This window comes from Nanorana parkeri, unplaced genomic scaffold (assembly GCF_000935625.1).
Source record: "Nanorana parkeri isolate BGI_ZX_2015 unplaced genomic scaffold, ASM93562v1 scaffold218, whole genome shotgun sequence".
NCBI classification, from domain to species: domain Eukaryota; kingdom Metazoa; phylum Chordata; class Amphibia; order Anura; family Dicroglossidae; genus Nanorana; species Nanorana parkeri.
Genome location: NW_017306486.1, coordinates 126919 through 150980, shown reverse-complemented (window position 1 = coordinate 150980; position 24062 = coordinate 126919). Strand labels below are relative to the sequence as shown.

The window sequence follows — 24062 nt, the reverse complement described above, 5'->3', positions numbered from 1 at the left end:
CCCATTATAATAATGGTGATCAATCAAGAAAAAATGTCCTCGGTGACCAGGAGAAGAAGTAACATCTGGTGTTATACATGTCTCCTTTGGGCTCTCTTTGTAATTTAGGTTAGTTCTATGAATTTTAATTGTGTTTTTGACTCTGGCTTCAACTAGTCATGCTTTTAATTTCTTATAAAAAAAAGTTTGTGGCTATGAGGTCACCACATATTTGCTTGCCAAATTAGAACTGGCTTCTTTTGTAAGTCAACCCTTGAATCTAAATATGGATCTATTCTTATCCATACTAATCTTGATAATGTGCATATAGTTTTTTTTAATCTAAAAGGTTTCCCTACACAAAGCCTTCTCTACACCAGGGACATGCAGTCTGGGGGGGCAGGTGAGGCAGAGTCTCACCTGCCATTATGGAAGAAAAAGCTCCATTCAGAACGGCTTCTAACAGGTTACAGCAGGCCTTCCCCGCTGTGTAACCTGTCAAGGACGGACCGTCGCCTGTTAATTACAGGCAGAGTTTCATCAGGCTTTTGACAGCTATGTTAGCTTACACAACAGTGGGCTTCCCCGCTGCTGTGTGTAACCTAACACAATGAGGCCAGAGCTAAAACAGCGTAGAATCAGAGGCTTGAACTCTGTGAATGGTTTGAACCTGTGGCAAAGCCGTCCAATCAAAAAAAAAGAGAAAAAAAACACTGATGGCACGCATTTAGATGCCTCGCAAGTGAGGGACAGGGAGGCTCATCCCTGTCTCCTGCCTCCTTCCTCCCTCCCTCCTCCACGCAGCTCAGTGGTCGGGTCTGGGGCGGGGTGGGGGAGGGCCAGGGGGTGCCTCACCTGCCACTGACCTCCCTGCACGTCCCTGCTCTACTCTACAATATATACTAAAAGGATATATAACAATAATAGGTGAAAAGAGTTTCCATTGCCCAGCTAACATTTCTCTCTATTACTGTTTTGTGATTGGTGTTCTCGTCTGCCTGTCACCAATCACAGAGGTAGCCAATCACAGATTAGCGAACAGAAGAACAGCTCTTTCTACAGCTAATTAAAAAAAAGTCTTAAAAAAAGAACCTTTCTAATTTTCTCTATAAAGATATGTACTTATGAATCTGAGAGGCAGAACAAGTAAACACAGATGAGGGATTTTGTACCCAGAAATCCCAGGATCTGGTTACCATCAAGAAGTCATAAGAGAAATAATGGCAGCTATCTGTAATGTCATGGATGCAAATATTGTACCTCCTCCTACATTTCCTAAAAGCACTATCACTACGAGACAAGTTAATGAGCAGTGGAATGACTATAAAAAAATAAATAGCATTAGCTCATATAGCAAGTAAATTAATATAATGAATTTGTCTTCAACTAACTCAACTCACAAACTGGAAAAATATTTTATTTGCAAAAAAAGATAAACTAGTCTGTGGTACACATCCAATTAAAGGGGTCACAAAAATGTTTGTGTTCATTGGTGATACATTTATGCTACAAATCAGTAGCATGCAGTATGTTAAATAAATAATTCATTCAATCAAACAGAGAAGAAAAATATTCCACAATCATAGATGAGGTCATGCAAATTAATAGGGGACGTTATTTATGATCACACCAGAAAGCAGGGACAATTTGTTTTAATGATATGCAGCAGTCTTAACCCTTTCTATACTGTCAGTCAGAGCAGGCTAATTAATTGCTGGTAATTTTTTTCCTCCTCTCTTTCATTGGTTTTTGCTTCATAATTAAAGTAGGGGTACCATGAACAGCAATCAGAATACTGATCTGTGTACTTTTACCAGGACATTGACTCAGAAAGTATTGAATCAACTGGATCTCCAGCTGGATCTGACAGCAAAGAAATAAGGATTTATAAACGAGATCTATTCAGCAAATGTTTCCTTTGGAGTCAATAGGCCACTCAGACACTACAATGTTAATGTTCAGGGTAGAGTAGCACAGAGCATCCCCTCTACCCCGGGCAGGTATAACAGTCTTAACTCTCCAGCGAAGGCTTTTCACAAAATGTTGGAGTGTTTTTGTGGGAATTTGGGCCAATTCGAATTTGTGAGGTCAGGTACTGATGTTAGATGAGAAGACCTGGCTCACAACCAGCATTACAATTCATCTCAAAGATATTCAGTAGGGTTTGTCACGATTAGGGCACTGGAGCACCAGGAATCGCAAACTCTGGGTCTTGCAGAGCAGTATATAGTGACTGAATTAGTAATTGTCAGGGATACAGATCTCTGAAGATGAAAGGAACAGTGTGACCGCACAACAAACGCAGGTGTGCCACAGTCGCAGGATCTAAGGAGCCAACTGGTCTTCCCCAGAGCCACTGATGGCGTGGATGTTGAGCTGCAGGGCAGCTACCAGGTTGCGGCTCTCTGACACACCCGTGCAGGCACAGTGCCAGCGGGCACTCAGGGACCACAGCACACGGGACAAGACACAGGGTGCATGCAGGATACAAGATACAGAAAACAGGCACTAGAGGGAAGACGCAGGGAACATGCATGGCACAGGGAGCAGGTAACAGAAGGGAACAAACAACAGGTGTACCCACAGAGACAAGAGAAACACAGGAACAGCAGAGGGAAGAGAAAGGAGGGAGGTGCACAATAGTGCAGAGCACACTGACCACAGGAAGCAGGAGCAGCAGGCAACCACAGAGCAGGAAACAATGCTGTGGAGGGAACACACAGCCACAGCAAACAAAAGGGGTACACGGACAGAAAACAAAGGAAATGAAAGAGCGCAGCAGGAAGGAAACACTGTAACCAACAAGAGCAAACAAAGACACAAAATGCAAGGTATACTCAAGCGGCAACGCCACAGAAAACCGAGATGTCCGGCTACTAGTGTGGAGACACGCTGCTCGAACGCTAAAGAACAGGTGCACATGCCTTGTAACACCTAGGTTCAGGGTGGACTGACAGGAAACCGAGCAGCTCGGACAGGAGGCAAAACCCAGCACCGGATCAATGTACAAGGAACCATGACAGTGTTGAGGTCAGGGTTCTGTGCAGGCAAAACAAGTCCTCACACACCAAACTCATCAAACCATAGGTTTTGGAGCACAGAGGCAAACAATTCATCCTCACACTGCTACCTCCTCATGTATCACTTCTCCCTCCCTTTTAGGTTGTAAGCCCTCACGGGCAGGGCCCTCTTTACCATCTTGTCTTGAATTGTATTGTGATTGTAATGTCTTCCTTATATTGTAAAGCGCTGTACTAACTGTTGGCGCTATATAAATCGTGTTTAATAATATTAATAATAATAATGCAGAAACTCTAAAGGGCTATCTCCAAACTGTTGCCACCAGGTTGGAAGTGCACAGTTGTCTAAAATGTCTTTGTTTGCTATAGAAATAATAGTATCCTTTAATGAAAACTTCCGAACTCAATAGTTTGGAGGGGTGGCAATATACCTTGGTGTGGGTGTGATTGTCAGGTGTCCACAAACTTCTGGCCATATAGTGTATACAACGGACTGCAGGGTATCTTTGTGTAGTCGGACAATTCTGTTTAGTTAGTAGACAATGTTCTCCTGTTTTTAATATATGGGAGTAATGGTGAATGGGCTAAATTAATTGCTTAAGATATAGTTAATTAACAGTACAATACAGTGTCAGTATTCACTTTTTCTTTCTTTTAAGCTAAATTTTAGAAACTACTCTGCCAGAAGGCCAGTTTTTACATTATGATGCAACTTAAAATCTTTCCAGCCTTCAGAGACTGATTGTGCTACCCAATATAAATGAATAGATCTCACTACACTATGATCTATGACCTGCAATCAGTTGTTATTATTATACAGGATTTATACAGCACCAACAGTTTGTGCATCGCTTTACAATATAAAGAAGACATTACAGTTACAATACAATTTAAGACAAGATAGTAAGGAGGGCCCTGCCCTTGAGAGCTTACAATCTGAAAGGGAGGGGCAAGTGATGCAAAAGGTGGTAGCTGTGTGGGGAGGAATTGTTTAAGAAAGTGATAGTACAGTGGTTAGGTTGTGGTGGGATAGGCTTCCCTGAAGAGATGAGTCTTTAGGGATCGCCTAAAGGCAGTTGTAAGCGATCTTATGAAGATGCAGTCATTTTTGGTGATCTTGGTCAGAGACTCATGTAGTGGCTCACATCCATTTATGTCTGATGTGATATAAACATTAGTGATATTATTCTGCTGGGTAGCAGCAGTAGTAGAGCCCCTTGGTAAAACAGCCACGTGAGAACACCGATCAATCAACAACAAATCAAGAACAAGCAGTCCATAAGTCAGGAAATACCTTTTATCACAACCTTCTCATATATGTGTTCTACTAAATGACATTTCAGTGGTGTACCTGACCCTGAAACTGTTTTCAGCAGAACCACAATTATGTTAAAGAGAACGTCATATTCATAAAAGTGCCTTACATAAAAACTTAATGTATTGCTTGCAGCTACCAATCAGACTAAAGCAGCAGCAGAAAATGAGAGCTGTAGAACAAAAGTATGAATCTGCTTTAAGACAGTATATACAGTTTTATATAAAGCATTTTTATGAATGAGTACAAGCATACTTTACTCCCCCTCGCACCACACATTTAAAGTCAATATTTCAATATACATCATTATCAGAACATTCATTGGGATATAAATGTATAATTAACCACACAGACATACCATGCAGCTGGGAAATTGATAAATATGAATTGCTCCAAGCAGCCACTTGTCTATATATCCTGCCGCTCCACCTGTGCAGTTTGGATATTGACCATAGCTTCCTATTCCACCAGGACCCAGGTAACCACTGTAGAGTGACATGATCAGATTATTAAAACATATCATACAATGTTCCCAAAATGTCCTTAATGTTAAAAAGAAATTGATAAAAGGGAAGCCTAAACATAACAGAGAAAATCTTAAAAATTACAATATGTTATTAGCTACCTGGAATCTAAAGACATAATGTGACTGTGAAAAGCACCAATGGCAGTGCTATAGTTTTCACAATTCCTGTTACTGCCAATTTTGCTAGTTTGGTCTATATGTTAGTATGAATAAAACAAATAGATACAGTCATGTGAAATTTTAAAAAAAAGTGAATTAACATGTCACATGCTCTTATTGTATGTCTTAATTATGAGAGTCCCCCGACACCTGGAACATACAGTTTTGGGAAGGCAGGACTAAATTTAGTGTGGGGAATCCGCCCGCTCGTTAACAAGTTTTTTGCTAGTGTCTCAAGCACATACTGGGCCACCTTCTGCCAGTTGTACATCCTTGGCACAAAGTGGTACTTAGTAGGGATGCACCAAAATTTCAGCCGCTGAAACATCGGCAGAGAATGTCACTTTTTGGCAAAATGCCAGAAGGGCCATCTTTCGGCCAAAATTGCAGTGCATCCATGGTTTATCTTCTCCCCGCTATGCGCTGCTCTGTGTCCCCTCTGACACAGCACAGCATCTAACTAGGAGGAGAGAAACTGTCAGGAGCTGAGCAGGGTGGGGAGGAGAGCGATGTGAGCGTGTCACAGGAGGCTGAGCTGTCCTCCCGCACCGCCCCACCCAGCCTCCTGCACAGATCAGGAGAGCGGTGTGTGGGCAGAGACAGCTGTCACTGGAGACCGAGCCGGCATTGAGCGGGAGGATTCAGCTGTCAAATGAGACCAAGCTCTCATCCCCGCACCGCCTGCTCAGTCTCCTGTGACAGCAGGTCACAGGAGAGAATGGTATACAAACATTCAGTGATCAGTGATTGCTGAATGTTTGTAAATAACTGGACATAGTATGAGTTACCATGTACCAGTGTATGAATGAATGGGTAGTGATCTACATCACTTCCTATTCATTTATGATTGTGTACATAGTAACTCATACTATATCCACAATTTATGAATGATCAGGAACGCTCAGTGCAGTATAAATGATTCCTGAAAAAGGTTGTCGTCAATCTCTTGACGACAATCTCTTTTTCTATTGTTAAATGGAAATATCAGGGGCCTGTTTAGACCTCTGATATTTTCACCGTAGCCCCCAACAGTAAAGTAAAAGCATTAAAATATTTTATAAAAACAAATAAAATATAAAAAAATAAAAAGTTTAGAACAAATATTTAAAGAAAATTTAGATTTAGAAAAAACATAATTTTTGGTCTCAAAATTTAATTTCGATGCACCTCTTAGATATAGTTGCTTGTAAGCCTTTTAGTTATAGCCTTGCCTTTCCCACCCACATTTGCTTAATCATGGCAGAGATGGCCTTACGAGGAAAAAATACATTTAAAAAAAGTAAAAGTATCAGAAGTATAAAAAATTTAAATCTGTAAATAGTGTTAAACAAACAAACAAAAAAAACATAAAAAATGTTGATGGTGGGTAGGAAAATGTTAATATGGGACATGCTAAAGACATGAACTAGAGGACAAGGGCTGTTTTTGCCAGATGATATGGATATGGAAGCAGTTGAAGTGCCAAGCTGGCATACAGGCTCTTGGCATATAAGGGGCGTGCGGAAATTTTTTTTCTTCTGCCCGAGGCCGTCTTGGCATGGAAAGGTTTCTACTTGAGATGGTTTTAATTTGCATGAAGTATATGAGGGGGCATGTTTTCAATATTTTTGATCAGGTTTATGATTGAGTAAAAGTGGATGTGTGTGTGACTCTGTAATGATTACTATATACACTATATTGCCAAAAGTATTGGGGCACCACTCCAAATCATTGGATTCCGGTGTTCCAATCACCTCCATGGCCACAGGTGTATAAAATCAAGCACCTAGGCATGCAGACTGCTTCTACAAACATTTGTGACTTCAAGCGTGGTACCGTGATAGGTTGCCACCTGTGCAATAAGTCCATCCATGAAATTGCCTTGCTACTAAATATTCCACGGGCAACTGTTAGTGGTATTATAACAAAGTGGAAGACACTGGAGACAACAGCAACGAAGTGGTAGGCCATGTAAAATGACAGAGCGGGGTCAGCACATGCTGCAGCATACAGTGCGCAGAAGTCACCAACTGTCTGCAGAGTCAAGAGCTACAGACCTCCAAACTTCGTGTGGCCTTCAGATTGGCACAACAACAGTGCGTAGAGAGCTTCATGGAATGTGTTTCTGTCACCACATATTTGCTTGCCAAATTAGAACTGGCTTCTTTTGTAAGTCAACCCTTGAATCTAAATATGGATCTATTCTTATCCATACTAATCTTGATAATGTGCATATAGTTTTTTTTAATCTAAAAGGTTTCCCTACACAAAGCCTTCTCTACACCAGGGACATGCAGTCTGGGGGGGCAGGTGAGGCAGAGTCTCACCTGCCATTATGGAAGAAAAAGCTCCATTCAGAACGGCTTCTAACAGGTTACAGCAGGCCTTCCCCGCTGTGTAACCTGTCAAGGACGGACCGTCGCCTGTTAATTACAGGCAGAGTTTCATCAGGCTTTTGACAGCTATGTTAGCTTACACAACAGTGGGCTTCCCCGCTGCTGTGTGTAACCTAACACAATGAGGCCAGAGCTAAAACAGCGTAGAATCAGAGGCTTGAACTCTGTGAATGGTTTGAACCTGTGGCAAAGCCGTCCAATCAAAAAAAAAGAGAAAAAAAACACTGATGGCACGCATTTAGATGCCTCGCAAGTGAGGGACAGGGAGGCTCATCCCTGTCTCCTGCCTCCTTCCTCCCTCCCTCCTCCACGCAGCTCAGTGGTCGGGTCTGGGGCGGGGTGGGGGAGGGCCAGGGGGTGCCTCACCTGCCACTGACCTCCCTGCACGTCCCTGCTCTACTCTACAATATATACTAAAAGGATATATAACAATAATAGGTGAAAAGAGTTTCCATTGCCCAGCTAACATTTCTCTCTATTACTGTTTTGTGATTGGTGTTCTCGTCTGCCTGTCACCAATCACAGAGGTAGCCAATCACAGATTAGCGAACAGAAGAACAGCTCTTTCTACAGCTAATTAAAAAAAAGTCTTAAAAAAAGAACCTTTCTAATTTTCTCTATAAAGATATGTACTTATGAATCTGAGAGGCAGAACAAGTAAACACAGATGAGGGATTTTGTACCCAGAAATCCCAGGATCTGGTTACCATCAAGAAGTCATAAGAGAAATAATGGCAGCTATCTGTAATGTCATGGATGCAAATATTGTACCTCCTCCTACATTTCCTAAAAGCACTATCACTACGAGACAAGTTAATGAGCAGTGGAATGACTATAAAAAAATAAATAGCATTAGCTCATATAGCAAGTAAATTAATATAATGAATTTGTCTTCAACTAACTCAACTCACAAACTGGAAAAATATTTTATTTGCAAAAAAAGATAAACTAGTCTGTGGTACACATCCAATTAAAGGGGTCACAAAAATGTTTGTGTTCATTGGTGATACATTTATGCTACAAATCAGTAGCATGCAGTATGTTAAATAAATAATTCATTCAATCAAACAGAGAAGAAAAATATTCCACAATCATAGATGAGGTCATGCAAATTAATAGGGGACGTTATTTATGATCACACCAGAAAGCAGGGACAATTTGTTTTAATGATATGCAGCAGTCTTAACCCTTTCTATACTGTCAGTCAGAGCAGGCTAATTAATTGCTGGTAATTTTTTTCCTCCTCTCTTTCATTGGTTTTTGCTTCATAATTAAAGTAGGGGTACCATGAACAGCAATCAGAATACTGATCTGTGTACTTTTACCAGGACATTGACTCAGAAAGTATTGAATCAACTGGATCTCCAGCTGGATCTGACAGCAAAGAAATAAGGATTTATAAACGAGATCTATTCAGCAAATGTTTCCTTTGGAGTCAATAGGCCACTCAGACACTACAATGTTAATGTTCAGGGTAGAGTAGCACAGAGCATCCCCTCTACCCCGGGCAGGTATAACAGTCTTAACTCTCCAGCGAAGGCTTTTCACAAAATGTTGGAGTGTTTTTGTGGGAATTTGGGCCAATTCGAATTTGTGAGGTCAGGTACTGATGTTAGATGAGAAGACCTGGCTCACAACCAGCATTACAATTCATCTCAAAGATATTCAGTAGGGTTTGTCACGATTAGGGCACTGGAGCACCAGGAATCGCAAACTCTGGGTCTTGCAGAGCAGTATATAGTGACTGAATTAGTAATTGTCAGGGATACAGATCTCTGAAGATGAAAGGAACAGTGTGACCGCACAACAAACGCAGGTGTGCCACAGTCGCAGGATCTAAGGAGCCAACTGGTCTTCCCCAGAGCCACTGATGGCGTGGATGTTGAGCTGCAGGGCAGCTACCAGGTTGCGGCTCTCTGACACACCCGTGCAGGCACAGTGCCAGCGGGCACTCAGGGACCACAGCACACGGGACAAGACACAGGGTGCATGCAGGATACAAGATACAGAAAACAGGCACTAGAGGGAAGACGCAGGGAACATGCATGGCACAGGGAGCAGGTAACAGAAGGGAACAAACAACAGGTGTACCCACAGAGACAAGAGAAACACAGGAACAGCAGAGGGAAGAGAAAGGAGGGAGGTGCACAATAGTGCAGAGCACACTGACCACAGGAAGCAGGAGCAGCAGGCAACCACAGAGCAGGAAACAATGCTGTGGAGGGAACACACAGCCACAGCAAACAAAAGGGGTACACGGACAGAAAACAAAGGAAATGAAAGAGCGCAGCAGGAAGGAAACACTGTAACCAACAAGAGCAAACAAAGACACAAAATGCAAGGTATACTCAAGCGGCAACGCCACAGAAAACCGAGATGTCCGGCTACTAGTGTGGAGACACGCTGCTCGAACGCTAAAGAACAGGTGCACATGCCTTGTAACACCTAGGTTCAGGGTGGACTGACAGGAAACCGAGCAGCTCGGACAGGAGGCAAAACCCAGCACCGGATCAATGTACAAGGAACCATGACAGTGTTGAGGTCAGGGTTCTGTGCAGGCAAAACAAGTCCTCACACACCAAACTCATCAAACCATAGGTTTTGGAGCACAGAGGCAAACAATTCATCCTCACACTGCTACCTCCTCATGTATCACTTCTCCCTCCCTTTTAGGTTGTAAGCCCTCACGGGCAGGGCCCTCTTTACCATCTTGTCTTGAATTGTATTGTGATTGTAATGTCTTCCTTATATTGTAAAGCGCTGTACTAACTGTTGGCGCTATATAAATCGTGTTTAATAATATTAATAATAATAATGCAGAAACTCTAAAGGGCTATCTCCAAACTGTTGCCACCAGGTTGGAAGTGCACAGTTGTCTAAAATGTCTTTGTTTGCTATAGAAATAATAGTATCCTTTAATGAAAACTTCCGAACTCAATAGTTTGGAGGGGTGGCAATATACCTTGGTGTGGGTGTGATTGTCAGGTGTCCACAAACTTCTGGCCATATAGTGTATACAACGGACTGCAGGGTATCTTTGTGTAGTCGGACAATTCTGTTTAGTTAGTAGACAATGTTCTCCTGTTTTTAATATATGGGAGTAATGGTGAATGGGCTAAATTAATTGCTTAAGATATAGTTAATTAACAGTACAATACAGTGTCAGTATTCACTTTTTCTTTCTTTTAAGCTAAATTTTAGAAACTACTCTGCCAGAAGGCCAGTTTTTACATTATGATGCAACTTAAAATCTTTCCAGCCTTCAGAGACTGATTGTGCTACCCAATATAAATGAATAGATCTCACTACACTATGATCTATGACCTGCAATCAGTTGTTATTATTATACAGGATTTATACAGCACCAACAGTTTGTGCATCGCTTTACAATATAAAGAAGACATTACAGTTACAATACAATTTAAGACAAGATAGTAAGGAGGGCCCTGCCCTTGAGAGCTTACAATCTGAAAGGGAGGGGCAAGTGATGCAAAAGGTGGTAGCTGTGTGGGGAGGAATTGTTTAAGAAAGTGATAGTACAGTGGTTAGGTTGTGGTGGGATAGGCTTCCCTGAAGAGATGAGTCTTTAGGGATCGCCTAAAGGCAGTTGTAAGCGATCTTATGAAGATGCAGTCATTTTTGGTGATCTTGGTCAGAGACTCATGTAGTGGCTCACATCCATTTATGTCTGATGTGATATAAACATTAGTGATATTATTCTGCTGGGTAGCAGCAGTAGTAGAGCCCCTTGGTAAAACAGCCACGTGAGAACACCGATCAATCAACAACAAATCAAGAACAAGCAGTCCATAAGTCAGGAAATACCTTTTATCACAACCTTCTCATATATGTGTTCTACTAAATGACATTTCAGTGGTGTACCTGACCCTGAAACTGTTTTCAGCAGAACCACAATTATGTTAAAGAGAACGTCATATTCATAAAAGTGCCTTACATAAAAACTTAATGTATTGCTTGCAGCTACCAATCAGACTAAAGCAGCAGCAGAAAATGAGAGCTGTAGAACAAAAGTATGAATCTGCTTTAAGACAGTATATACAGTTTTATATAAAGCATTTTTATGAATGAGTACAAGCATACTTTACTCCCCCTCGCACCACACATTTAAAGTCAATATTTCAATATACATCATTATCAGAACATTCATTGGGATATAAATGTATAATTAACCACACAGACATACCATGCAGCTGGGAAATTGATAAATATGAATTGCTCCAAGCAGCCACTTGTCTATATATCCTGCCGCTCCACCTGTGCAGTTTGGATATTGACCATAGCTTCCTATTCCACCAGGACCCAGGTAACCACTGTAGAGTGACATGATCAGATTATTAAAACATATCATACAATGTTCCCAAAATGTCCTTAATGTTAAAAAGAAATTGATAAAAGGGAAGCCTAAACATAACAGAGAAAATCTTAAAAATTACAATATGTTATTAGCTACCTGGAATCTAAAGACATAATGTGACTGTGAAAAGCACCAATGGCAGTGCTATAGTTTTCACAATTCCTGTTACTGCCAATTTTGCTAGTTTGGTCTATATGTTAGTATGAATAAAACAAATAGATACAGTCATGTGAAATTTTAAAAAAAAGTGAATTAACATGTCACATGCTCTTATTGTATGTCTTAATTATGAGAGTCCCCCGACACCTGGAACATACAGTTTTGGGAAGGCAGGACTAAATTTAGTGTGGGGAATCCGCCCGCTCGTTAACAAGTTTTTTGCTAGTGTCTCAAGCACATACTGGGCCACCTTCTGCCAGTTGTACATCCTTGGCACAAAGTGGTACTTAGTAGGGATGCACCAAAATTTCAGCCGCTGAAACATCGGCAGAGAATGTCACTTTTTGGCAAAATGCCAGAAGGGCCATCTTTCGGCCAAAATTGCAGTGCATCCATGGTTTATCTTCTCCCCGCTATGCGCTGCTCTGTGTCCCCTCTGACACAGCACAGCATCTAACTAGGAGGAGAGAAACTGTCAGGAGCTGAGCAGGGTGGGGAGGAGAGCGATGTGAGCGTGTCACAGGAGGCTGAGCTGTCCTCCCGCACCGCCCCACCCAGCCTCCTGCACAGATCAGGAGAGCGGTGTGTGGGCAGAGACAGCTGTCACTGGAGACCGAGCCGGCATTGAGCGGGAGGATTCAGCTGTCAAATGAGACCAAGCTCTCATCCCCGCACCGCCTGCTCAGTCTCCTGTGACAGCAGGTCACAGGAGAGAATGGTATACAAACATTCAGTGATCAGTGATTGCTGAATGTTTGTAAATAACTGGACATAGTATGAGTTACCATGTACCAGTGTATGAATGAATGGGTAGTGATCTACATCACTTCCTATTCATTTATGATTGTGTACATAGTAACTCATACTATATCCACAATTTATGAATGATCAGGAACGCTCAGTGCAGTATAAATGATTCCTGAAAAAGGTTGTCGTCAATCTCTTGACGACAATCTCTTTTTCTATTGTTAAATGGAAATATCAGGGGCCTGTTTAGACCTCTGATATTTTCACCGTAGCCCCCAACAGTAAAGTAAAAGCATTAAAATATTTTATAAAAACAAATAAAATATAAAAAAATAAAAAGTTTAGAACAAATATTTAAAGAAAATTTAGATTTAGAAAAAACATAAGTTTTGGTCTCAAAATTTAATTTCGATGCACCTCTTAGATATAGTTGCTTGTAAGCCTTTTAGTTATAGCCTTGCCTTTCCCACCCACATTTGCTTAATCATGGCAGAGATGGCCTTACGAGGAAAAAATACATTTAAAAAAAGTAAAAGTATCAGAAGTATAAAAAATTTAAATCTGTAAATAGTGTTAAACAAACAAACAAAAAAAACATAAAAAATGTTGATGGTGGGTAGGAAAATGTTAATATGGGACATGCTAAAGACATGAACTAGAGGACAAGGGCTGTTTTTGCCAGATGATATGGATATGGAAGCAGTTGAAGTGCCAAGCTGGCATACAGGCTCTTGGCATATAAGGGGCGTGCGGAAATTTTTTTTCTTCTGCCCGAGGCCGTCTTGGCATGGAAAGGTTTCTACTTGAGATGGTTTTAATTTGCATGAAGTATATGAGGGGGCATGTTTTCAATATTTTTGATCAGGTTTATGATTGAGTAAAAGTGGATGTGTGTGTGACTCTGTAATGATTACTATATACACTATATTGCCAAAAGTATTGGGGCACCACTCCAAATCATTGGATTCCGGTGTTCCAATCACCTCCATGGCCACAGGTGTATAAAATCAAGCACCTAGGCATGCAGACTGCTTCTACAAACATTTGTGACTTCAAGCGTGGTACCGTGATAGGTTGCCACCTGTGCAATAAGTCCATCCATGAAATTGCCTTGCTACTAAATATTCCACGGGCAACTGTTAGTGGTATTATAACAAAGTGGAAGACACTGGAGACAACAGCAACGAAGTGGTAGGCCATGTAAAATGACAGAGCGGGGTCAGCACATGCTGCAGCATACAGTGCGCAGAAGTCACCAACTGTCTGCAGAGTCAAGAGCTACAGACCTCCAAACTTCGTGTGGCCTTCAGATTGGCACAACAACAGTGCGTAGAGAGCTTCATGGAATGTGTTTCCATGGCTGAGCAGCTGTATCCAAGCCTTACATCACCAAGTGCAATGCAAAGCGTCAAATGCAGTGTTGTAAAGCACGCCGCCACTGGACTCTAGAGAAGTGGAGACGTGTTCTCTGGAGTGACGAATCACGCTTCTCTGTCTGGCAATCTGATGGACGTGTCTGGGTTGGTGGTTGCCAGGAGAACGGTACTTGCCTGACCGCATTGTGCCAAGTGTAAAGTTTGGTGGAGGGGGGATTATGGTGTGGGGTTGTTTTCAGGGGTTGGGCTTGGCCACTTAGTTCCAGTGAAGGGAACTCTTAAAGCATCAGCATACCAAGACATTTTGGACAATTTCATGTTCCCAACTTTGTGGGAACAGTTTGGGGATGGCCCCTTCCTGTTCCAACATGACTGCGCATCAGTGCACAAAGCAAGGTCCATAAAGACATGAATGAGCGCGTTTGGGGTGGAGGAACTTGACTGGCCTGCACAGAGTCCTGACCTCAACCCGATAGAACACCTTTGGGATGAATTAGAGCGGAGACTGCGAGACAGGCCTTCTCATCCAACATCAGTATCTGACCTCTCAAATGCGCTTTGGGAAGAATGGTCAAACATTACCATAGACACACTTCTAAACCTTGTGGACAGCCTTCCCAGAAGAGTTAAAACTGTTATAGCTGCAAAGGGTGGGCCAACTCAATATTAAACCCTACGGACTAAGACTGGGATACCAATAAGGTTCATGTGCGTGTAAAGGCAGGTGTCCCAATACTTTTGGCAATATAGTGTAAGTTATAATAGGAAGAGGCTGTAGGGCATTTGGCCTATAGTAATTCCCCATTGGATCTGCACCTGGAGTTTGCAGAACTTTTATATTATAGCAGTTCCCTATAAAGTTCATTCCTGTGATTGGCAGCTTTGTTGGAATACTGAAGTGTGTGCACTGAGCAGGGATTTCTGCTTTATAATGTGTTTTCAAGTTCCCCGTCAGGTCATCGTGTTTGTCTCTTACTGCAAATCCCTATTTCTGTTACTGCCAATCCTCCTAACTATGTATGCATACCTGGGTGCCTCTTATTTAAAATCTATTTATTTTGTCTGCCTCTTGTCCCAAAGGTCTGTGACCAATTGAAGGCATTTTAAAAATGGTGGCATGGTTTAGTGCGTGTGGCTACACATAGGGGTTTGATTTTGTAGGTGTGGTTTTAAAGTAGGAGTGGTCAGTAGGGTGTTCCTGGGTTTCATATTGAAAATCTGGTCCATTTAGCCCGGTGAGTAAAAGTTGCAGATTCCCAGTAAGGATACATTTGTTTTATGAGCAGCACTGACTGAATATGCCTGAACATCTATGAAATATGGCTAAACAGAAAACGCTGGTATTACATTACGTTTGAGATTAGATTTTCAGGACAAATGGCTCTGTGAATTGTTTCTAAAAAGACCCCCTACTATATGCTTAAATGCCACATATACCAGTAATTTCGACTTGATTTTTCTTATAAAAACTTTTGCTTGGCCTCTACTTTCAAATTAAATATATACATAATAAAAAAAGATACAGTCATGTTGATCAATGGAAAATGAAGATGAAACATCATGCTTATGATCTACACACTCACTTGCCTGTAGGCTCCCTATAGACTTAAGTTCTCCATGCAAACATGAAAGGCTGAGGACAGAGCTTCAGGCAAGTATTAGTGGCACTGGAGGCTAGAACAAAAGCAACTGGAGCAGGTATTTTAACCTGTCTGATGGATGCCCTTCTCCTAAGATCTTGGCAATTGGAAGTCTTTTTGCCACAATGGAAATGTGATTGTTATATAATTTAGTTGAAAGCGGCCACATCAGGCTCCTTATCTCATATTGATAAGCTGCTATAGACAACAGATTTTGGGCAAACACACCCTTAAGATCAATCTTTATATACCTGTAGATATATATGCTCTACAGACACCTAACCACGTGTCACAACCCAGCACATCATTATCAGGAAACTGGTTGCTCTGGGTTGAAGCTATAGTTCTATTTTAGTTTTCGTTGATAGCATTTTGTAGTCAATCATGCCCATTGTGTGTCTGAAAATTCTGCAAGTTGTCAGAAACTTTTGCAAGCCATCCAAACAATCCACAAGCAAGAAGTTTCACTTTTTCTGATGAATACATTTAGCACATTCTGCAGTTGTAGCTGGAATAATCAAATTATGCATATGCAGTAATCACTGATAGTGCTTACGTGGGACATCCAGGCACAGGTAGTAGAAATGTCAGACATAGTGATACTGTCTCTAGAGCTATCATGATGATCCACTCTGGCCAATAAGCGACAATATCCCTTACGGCAGCACTCCACTGATGGCTCTGCGCAGACAAAAGAATATATAGTCAGACAAGCACTTTGGGCCACTTCAGGGAGACTTTGCTCCAACATCAATATTTAAAGCATTTCCTCTTTCATGCTGGTCAGCAGGATCATTCCTGGTTGTTTTCAACAACAGGCATTCTGTGCAACAAGCAATTACATGATGTTCTGCACATCCCAGCACTACTGCTTGAAGGATTAAAGAGAGGAAATCCTGAGATTTGCAGTTTTCTTTTAAAGGTATTGAACACTTGGATGATTAGCAAGACAAATTGCTAATGACATTAGATACTGCTATATATTTTACTAACACGGATTTGTGATTTTAACATCTGTATTAAAATCGAGGAGTTAATTGTGAACCATTGTTTAACATAATAAATGTCTTTGTTTTTTGCTGTTGCAGTTGTAGGTCACAGACATCCAACGATGAATCTCGTACTGGTTATGGTATGTACTCTCATTTTCTGTGAACCTGTGCTTTGCCCATACTAGAAAAAGTAACTGGTTCACTTTACAGCAGATACTGTAAGTCGGCCTTTCTCAACCTCTTTAACATGGAGGCACCCTTAAAATGTCTTTCCAGTCTCATTGAACCACTGCTTAAAATTACTATATCTACAGATCACGGTACATTAGCATGATGGTCACTGGGAGGAATGCTCTTTACATTTGTGGTCAGTGGAAAGAATCCCCCTTGTACTGTTAGCTAAAAAGATCTTTGGTGTCTGGTTACTTGTCTTAGAGGCAGAATTCATGAATTGTTTAAGGAACTCCTAACAACCTATGAAAGATACCTAGGACTTTATGGAGCCCTGGTTTAGAAAAGCTACTGTAAGTATGCCATACCTCCACCACCTTGGTTATGCTCACTTATGTCCCTGCAGTGGCGGAGCTAAGGAACAAAGGGCCCTGGTGCAAGATTTTTTTTGGGGCCCCCCCCCAAAAAAAACCCCACAAACACAGCGCTCTCCTTCCGCAGCGCTTGGCCGGCTGTCACTTTCTCTCCTCCCCGCTGGGGGACGGAGCAGCGTCCAGCGGGGAAAAAAGAAAGCACGGATGCACCGCTGTATCAGCAGAAAAATGGCACTTTCGGCATTATGCCAAAAGTGCCATTTTCGGCCAATATGTTTTGGCGGCCAATATATGGTGCAGCCCTAATATTTACAGCAATACAGAATGGCACAGGCTATAGAGGACTACACATCCCAGCAATACTTTATATAACAATAGCATTTCTGTATAAAGTACTGCTGAGATTTGTAGTCCTCAGCAGGCGATTGGTTGTAAGTCATACAGCAATCGCCTGCTGTTAAAAGCGGTACCAAGAGCAGCCGTGTTCTTGTTTTAACCACTTCTGCGGGCCACCGTCTATAGACGTACTGCGGCCTGGAAGTGGTTAAAGTGACATTAAAGTAAAAAAAATGTATCTCTCCACCCAATGTTAATGTTAGCACTTACCTTCACTGATGTCTCTTAATCCGATCTTCTTTCCTGATGTTTTCATCTGTCCCTCCAGCGGTGCGGCGGGTCTCCGATCCAGCGCTGACTCCTCTGTCATTGCTGGCACTTCCTGTCCCACAGTGTCTGCATGCGGTTGCGCGCCGTCCATTTACTTACCTTGTGTCTCTCCTCGTCTCCCGCCCGAAAATCCGAACTGCGCATGCGCCCGCCCCAAGATGCTTTGTGGCCGCCCCAAGCAGTTTCGGGTTTTCAGACTGGAGCGCGCGGCGAAGACGGGGTGAGTTCAAACCGCTGTTAAAACGTTTTGTTTTTAAAAAAAAACTTTTTGCATATATCTACTGCTTGCTAGCCTTATATATATGCAAAAATATCCGGAGTGTTTAAGTGTTTAATAACCCTTTAATACTCACCTGATCCCTGGAACGACCAACAAGCGCAGACTCCCGTCTCTCACACTGTCAGAATATGCATATAGAGCGTGTATTGGGCCCCCCCAGAGCCTGAGGCCCCGGGCGCCCGCACCGCCTGCACCGGAGGTAGTTCCGCCACTGTGTCCCTGATTTGCCCCCCAAGAGTCCACAGGGGTACAATGTCCCCATCCCTCACCCTCACACATGAGAGTACATGAGCCTGCTGATTGTGCACTCAAACATTGTAGGGGCCAGGGGAAATCCATATGTTCCAGCTGAGAGCACCTTGAGAAACGGGGTAGCTACCCCTAAAATGTTGTGTTATAGTTCTTCCTTGATGCCGTATACTGGAATTCTGGATAACAATCCCTTTACTCTTTCCTTTGTTTGAAATACATTTACAGTTGAGCTTTGACTTATTACTTGTACAGTGTTCTAATGGAATGTTTCAGCATGGATTACTATGTGCTATTTTGTAGTTTGTGTTACACCATTGGTTCTCAAAGATTATATATCATTACCAGCGCACCATACTGAAAGGTAATGTTAGGACATTCATTCGTCACTCATGAAAAGCTTTTAATGGATGACAAAAAAAATGTTCTACCTTTTTCCTTTCAGTATGGTGTGCTGTGCTGGTGGTTATGTCTGCTGATGTCAGCAATGAACCATATCCAGTACACGCTGGATATGGTTCATTGCTCTATGGCAGTTAGCTGGATTGGCTGCATAATTTTATTAGTTCATTCCCATTTAGGGAAGTTGTATTAACAAAATCCTGTTTTTCTATTTTATACATACACGGTGAGGTACGTTCTTGTATTTAACCTGTATGCATTGTGTATTTGTCTTAATGAATATTATTATATAAGCATTTCATGTGTTTGGTTGTGGGGTGCTTACTTTTCATTGTTATACAATGTTCCCCCATATCAGGCAATACTGGCTATTTCTCTGGGCTCTGTCTCCTTATCAGTGGAGTGGGGATCATGAGAGAGTACTATTTGCCTACAGTGCCCACTGTAATGGGAACCTGATGATTCCCCTAGTGTGGGCAAAAAACAGGTTCATGTTAACTTATGTAGTTCAGGAAGCTAAAGGGATCATTTCTAAATTTTACGGAACACCAGTCAGCATTATTTGTATAAAAAATTCACACATTGACACTAATGTAATCTTTCGAAAACCAAAAGCTGAGCCTGTGTAAAATTATTTACTGTTTATAGAATGCCATTGGCTCCAAGGATCAGTCACCAGCAACAGAAGTGAACAAATTAGGACTTCTGTGAAGTTCCAGCTTATTTTCAGAACGTCATAGCTAAGAAGGGCTGAACCAGGAAAGAAGTTCCGATTAAAAAATGGAATTGGTTGCTTTCCTAATTTACATAAGCTATGCAAAGCTTAGAAATGGGTTGGGGACGGATTTAATTAGAAATGCATGGTGAATACGGCACACATACCCCTAATGTAGTTCTCCTAAATAAGTTTATGAGTAACAACCCAAGAAACCCTAAACCAACATGCCACAAAGTTATTCATGTTAGGAACTTACCTCCACTATCTCCAGGTTCTGCTTACTAAAACAGGTACACATGAGTGCTACCACAAAATAGGTGAAACCCAGTCGCTGTAGGACCCCTGGTATACGTGCCCAGCGCCAGGACACTGCAAAAACAGACAGATGGGTAAATAAACAACAGAATCTACATGCAAGTTGAATTACTGTCCAAATATATAATTAAAGATGGTAGCAAGATCTGAAAGATACAACACTTTGATCAAAATGCAACAATCCTAGTAGACACTGGGCAGTAAAAGGGATTAAAGTGTACCTTACTTGCCCTGATACGTCAATAAGGTAACACTAGGGTTGAAGAACAGGAACTGTGTAGTGACTACAAGCTTTTACACTGATTTATTTGATTTGTGGAGCCCCATTGAATCCTACACCCAGGCGATACACAGGTACCTACCTCAGAAATATTTTAGACCCTAAACACTTTTAAAGACTCTTGGCAGGTACATTCATGTATGGCTATGGACGTAAATGTAAACCCTAACTGAATCACATTAAGTTTGCTGAAGCACGATGTTTCATAAACAATTATCATTGTTTTGTTATACAACTTCTTTTCACTTTTTTATACTTTGGCGCATCTCAGTGTTACTGATCTCCAGCAATATGTTTGCAGTCACTTCCTGTCTACATGCACGCCAGCAATGGATGAAAGGGATTTTTCAGGGTGGGTTTCCTGATGGTGACCACAGCGGACCATGCCTGTGTAATGTGTGTTGACATGGCCACTTCCAGTGCCCCTGACCCTAAGCATAACTAAACTCAAAAACAAACATGTTATATATTGCTGCTTACTAATCTTTAAATGTGGTGGTTGCATTACTTTTTTTAATAGGCGCATTTTCACCTGTGATCCGGCTAGTAACACACTTCCTGTCTTAGGGTGGCTCCACTCTATAGAAGAACAACAGAGCCACCCTTGGACAGCAGCATTGTCAGCTGTGGAGAGGGTAGTGTTAGATGGACAAGCAAATTTGGATGGACTTGACTAACAGCTCAAATCAGAACTCCAGCTAACATTTCTTCAGCAGTTACAGCAACAGATTATTTTTCCTTTTGAGATAAAGGTTTTGTCATTGACAGTCTGTCCAAATTACACAGATTTATTATCCTAGTTTATGTTTTATTCCTAAATGCATTCATAAGGAGACTGGTCTCAAAATTGTCTCTCTGTTTAAACTGTCTCTAAACGGTCTCAAGCTTGCGGTGGACCTCCTGGATGACAGCTGAATAGCCCTGAAGTGCTTAAAGGAGAACTATGGGGTTAGGGCTTTTCCCCATAGTTCATAGTTTCCCCAAACTAGCGTCCTCCCGTCACCCTAAGCTCAGTATACCGCGAGCTACAGCTCGCAGTATACTGAGACGCCGCAGTATACAGTGAGCTACAGCTCGTGGTATACTGAGGTGCCGCAGCTGAAACAAATCCTGACAATTATGTCTGGATCCGCCCAGCTGCGTGAGTGACAGCTGGCTCTGCCTATTTAGAGCCAGAGCCAGCTGTACCTGCCCCCTCCCCCGTCCGTTCCGCCAGTCAGTGCTGGAGGATCGAGAAGTGAGCGAGCCCCGGTATATGTTCGCTCACTTCCCAATCTACTGAGCCGACCTGTGACAGTTTCATTGTCACAGGTCGGCTAGAACTATGAGTATGAGTGAAAAGCACTCACCTCATAGTTCTCCTTTAACTGACTTGAGGGTATGAAGCTGAATTATCTGTGCGATACTTTAAGATGTGCTCAGGCACACTTCTAGAATGTGCAACAGTTTGGAGGGTTTATATTGTGGCAAATACTGGACACAAATACTGCACAGCTGAAAAATTATGCAAAATGTTGCAAAACATGTGCAGTAAATCACAAAAGTTAATAAGTTGCAAGAAAAAACATGCATAAGAGACATATAAAAGATAAAACTTTGTGGTTAGTTAGCATGACATTTTGGTCTTTCCGCCTAAAACATTTGTCACAAACACTTTCATAAAACCCCACCCCCAATGTATATCTATAAGCATGTAGAGGGCTAATTATGTGATCACTCCCCTCTTCTGTATATGCCGCAAGGATTTGAGCACAAACCTATCCATCTTACGTAAATCCTGTCTCAAAAACAGTAAAGGATTTGTGTCATAGTGGCAACATGCTTTTAAGATACTGTACATTAAAGTGCAGTGGTCATTATTACAAGCATAGTGAATTCTAGATTAATCAAAGTGCTCTCTAGCACCTTGTTATTTTAATATGTGTGCAAGTATTCCCTTTAGTGCTGCCATTAATGGATTACTGTGCTGTCTTTAATTCACTCCTTTCATGTTCCAGATCCTCTTCATGTCCATGGCTCATCTGACTGACTTTTGCAGGGCACTGCATCATTCCTCACTGATGTATGCTTTCAATTAATCAATGAGAAGAGAAAAGTACTTCTAAAAATCTCTTGGTGCAATGTGTGAAGTAAAGGGATGAGTTGCATGCTCATACATCTTTTCAGTAAATGTCATCTATTCTCAGTTCCTCTCCTTTTGCTGAATATAAATACACTACTTGAATTTGGATTTACAGGTTGGAATATCCATACATTCTGGAACGCAGTTGTGGGCCACAGGTACCGCTCCTGGTTTGTATAACATACACACTGCTAAATCCAAAATGTCTATACTTTTTTCAATAGCTGGACACATCTCCTGTCAGGTGCTTTTTGCCCATAGTTGGACTTAGTCATAGAGGAAACTATATGACTTAGTCCAATTGTGGGCCAAATACCTCAGGAGCAGAGCCTAAGAAAGGTATGCAGTTGCATTTCTGCTCTTTGTTAATCAGCAGAATGAGAAGCAAGAGACATATTTGATGATACAGTAGGATTTAGTAAGCCCAGATTTGTCAGTTGACCATAATCCATGGCCAGCTTGGTGGTTTTAGGAAGTTTTGCTTTGGGGCTACATTTATTAATAATTGAATTAATATTTGCTACACCAACGAGGAAAGCATGTATACTGGTGTTAGTCAATATTTCATTTTCATAAGCTTTTTAGCGGCATTCCTTAGATGTTCCAATAAAAAAATATATGCAATGGAGTATAGAAATTCAATGTCAGTACATTTTTTGCTGCTTGATTATGTGAAAGAACATTTCAACAGTAATGCCCCAAAGCCTTGAGCCACATATAATTTCTAAAGAGTTAATTATGAATGAGGATGTAACACTGCTTAGTAGAAAAGATAAAAGTGATTGTGTAGTAGAACTAATTATTGGTCACAAGCAGAACTGGTAAACATGAGGGGTTGACCATACATTACTGACCATGCTCTTTGTAGATTTTCATCAGTAAAGAGGTTTTCAATTAACCTGAGTACTTGTCAGCATTCATCTGCAGAAACAAATCTGAATCCTGTCATGCAGATCTGATTTTAATGTTGCAGCAGTGACTTGAAATAAGTGGAGACCAATACAGCTTCACTGGACAACCATTCAACATTTGAAGTTTCTGCTTTATTTGAAATTAAACCAATAGTCTAAATTATTTTATTTGTGGTATCCAAAGGTTTGCAAATGTAAGGTACATTAAATGGACAACTACACTATATGGACACCCCTCCAAATGATTGAGCTCAAGTGTTTCCAGTGAAGGTTACAGTTAACGTGACACTAAACTCAGGAGTTAAATCTTAAAAATGTTTACAAGTAACTTAACTATTAACAAAACTGTAGCTTATTTGTGTATTACTCGGCTGTAGATCCTCAAATCATCTTTGAATTTGTGTTGACACTATCCTTCCTCCTGGAGGGTGGCTACTTTTATTCCCCATGGCCACTGTGTGTGTTGCAAACTAGCCACCGCTCCGAGCTCGCTCCTGTGATGGAATAAAATCTCATGTTTAGTTTACTAATTTGTATTGAGATTGTATTCCATCACAGGAGTGAGCTTGTGGCTACTTTACAACACATACAGGAATCTACAAAGAGATTTGAGGATCTACAGCTGAGTGATACCCAAATAATATATGTTTTTGTTAATAGGTAAGGTACTTGAATGCTTTAACTCTTGAGTTTAGTATCACTTTAATGCTACAGCATGCAAAGACACTTTAGACCACTGTGCACTTCCAACATTAAATCAACAGTTTGGGAAGTCCCTTTTCTGTTTCAGCATGACTCTGCCTCTGTGCATAAAGCTAAGTCCATAAAGACACGGTTTGATAAGTCTAGGATAAAACAACTTAAATGCCATGTACAGAACCCGGCCCCTAACCCTATTAAACTACTTAGAG

General features: G+C 41.4%; 1 protein-coding gene across 1 annotated transcript in view; it reads right to left on the bottom strand.

Annotated features, from left to right (window-relative positions):
- Nucleotides 1-24062, bottom strand: part of LOC108786592 (heparan-alpha-glucosaminide N-acetyltransferase-like) — a 176828-nt gene that overhangs the window by 128064 nt on the left and 24702 nt on the right. Inside the window, exons 5-8 of the mRNA XM_018555915.1 lie at nt 19834-19892; nt 19776-19788; nt 16228-16350; nt 11579-11705 (exon numbers count right to left, since the gene is read on the bottom strand). Of these exons, the coding sequence (XP_018411417.1) occupies nt 11579-11705; nt 16228-16350; nt 19776-19788; nt 19834-19892 (322 nt within the window). The remainder of the gene's footprint in view (nt 1-11578; nt 11706-16227; nt 16351-19775; nt 19789-19833; nt 19893-24062) is intronic.